The sequence below is a fragment of the Beta vulgaris genome, chromosome 5 (genome assembly GCF_026745355.1).
Source record: "Beta vulgaris subsp. vulgaris cultivar EL10 chromosome 5, EL10.2, whole genome shotgun sequence".
NCBI lineage: Eukaryota > Viridiplantae > Streptophyta > Magnoliopsida > Caryophyllales > Amaranthaceae > Beta > Beta vulgaris.
In genome coordinates, this window is record NC_079206.1 from 6596597 (window position 1) to 6597682 (window position 1086).

Sequence of the window (1086 nt, forward strand, 5' to 3'; positions counted from 1 at the left end):
ATGGCCTCGAAATCAATGGTTGCATTTTTTATGGTTAACCTAGCCTTATTTGCACTTGTGTCAGCTGCTCCTCGTCCAACTACAACTAGTTGCCCTGACCTGAATGTGTGTGCAGACATTGCTGGTTCACTAAGGGATGTCATTCCTGGTAGACAATCAGAAAGCCAATGCTGTCAACGCCTAGCTAGAGTTGCCAATGGTGGTGCGGCTAATTGCCTCTGCAGTATCCTCAGAACACCTGCTCCAGGACTAGAACCATCTCAAGGACTAGGCAACATTGTCGGTACCGCCCTTGGTCTTGTTAACAGCATCATTGGTGGCTTCTTGGGTAGTTTCTTTGGCGGTTACCCTAAAGAACTCCCTCTAGATATTGTTGCCACAGAGCTCCATGCCATCTTTAGAGTCTGTGGACTTGACACTCCTGCCCACTATGATTGTCCTCGTCTTTATTAATGATCGAGTTTAATTTCTTGTTAGCCTCTAGGTTGTAACCTCTTACCTCTAGGGGAAGGAAGTTACTGCCTAGAAATACTCTACTTATGTTGGCTCCAAGTTGTTCATAGAGAATACATTATCCTATGTAACTAACTAACTTGGTTCACAACTTATTTGTCTAAATAATCAAAATAAAAATTGGTGGAGAGACCTGTTGGTTGATTCTCACCTATAAGTTAATTACTGTACAAGTAAAACATGTCGTTCTATTTTAATTAATAACGTATTTTATATAATAAGAAATGATAAATTTACTAGCTAAATGTGTTTCGTATATCAAGCAATGATCAATATATATGATATATATACTGTAGTAGTCTACTAGTAATCTCGAAGTAGCCTATGCATTTACCAATTTGCCCTTCAATTACAATGATAATGTCAACTTTATATGTGCATGTGTTGTGGTTGATTAATTAGACTATGATAAATTGAACTTTCATTTTTGGATGTGTTCTCTTTAGTAATAATTACTCCGGGAGATTTGATCAGACCGATTCACTTGATCCCTCTATATATAATCATTTCATTATCTATATATATTGTGGTTTTTGACAAAAAAATTAAATACATAAGCCTTTTCATTTTGTT

At 36.9% G+C, this 1086-nt stretch overlaps 1 protein-coding gene across 1 annotated transcript; it reads left to right on the forward strand.

Moving 5' to 3' along the window:
• LOC104892714 (14 kDa proline-rich protein DC2.15-like) lies at positions 1-453 on the forward strand. Its single transcript, XM_010678701.2, has one exon. It carries the CDS (start codon positions 1-3, stop codon positions 451-453), a length of 453 nt encoding a protein of 150 aa, XP_010677003.2.
• Positions 454-1086: the final 633 nt, after the last annotated feature.

What these genes read in the sequence shown, in the direction of transcription:
- LOC104892714 (XM_010678701.2), top strand. Translation starts at nt 1, where the DNA reads ATGGCCTCGAAATCAATGGTTGCATTTTTTATGGTTAACCTAGCCTTA.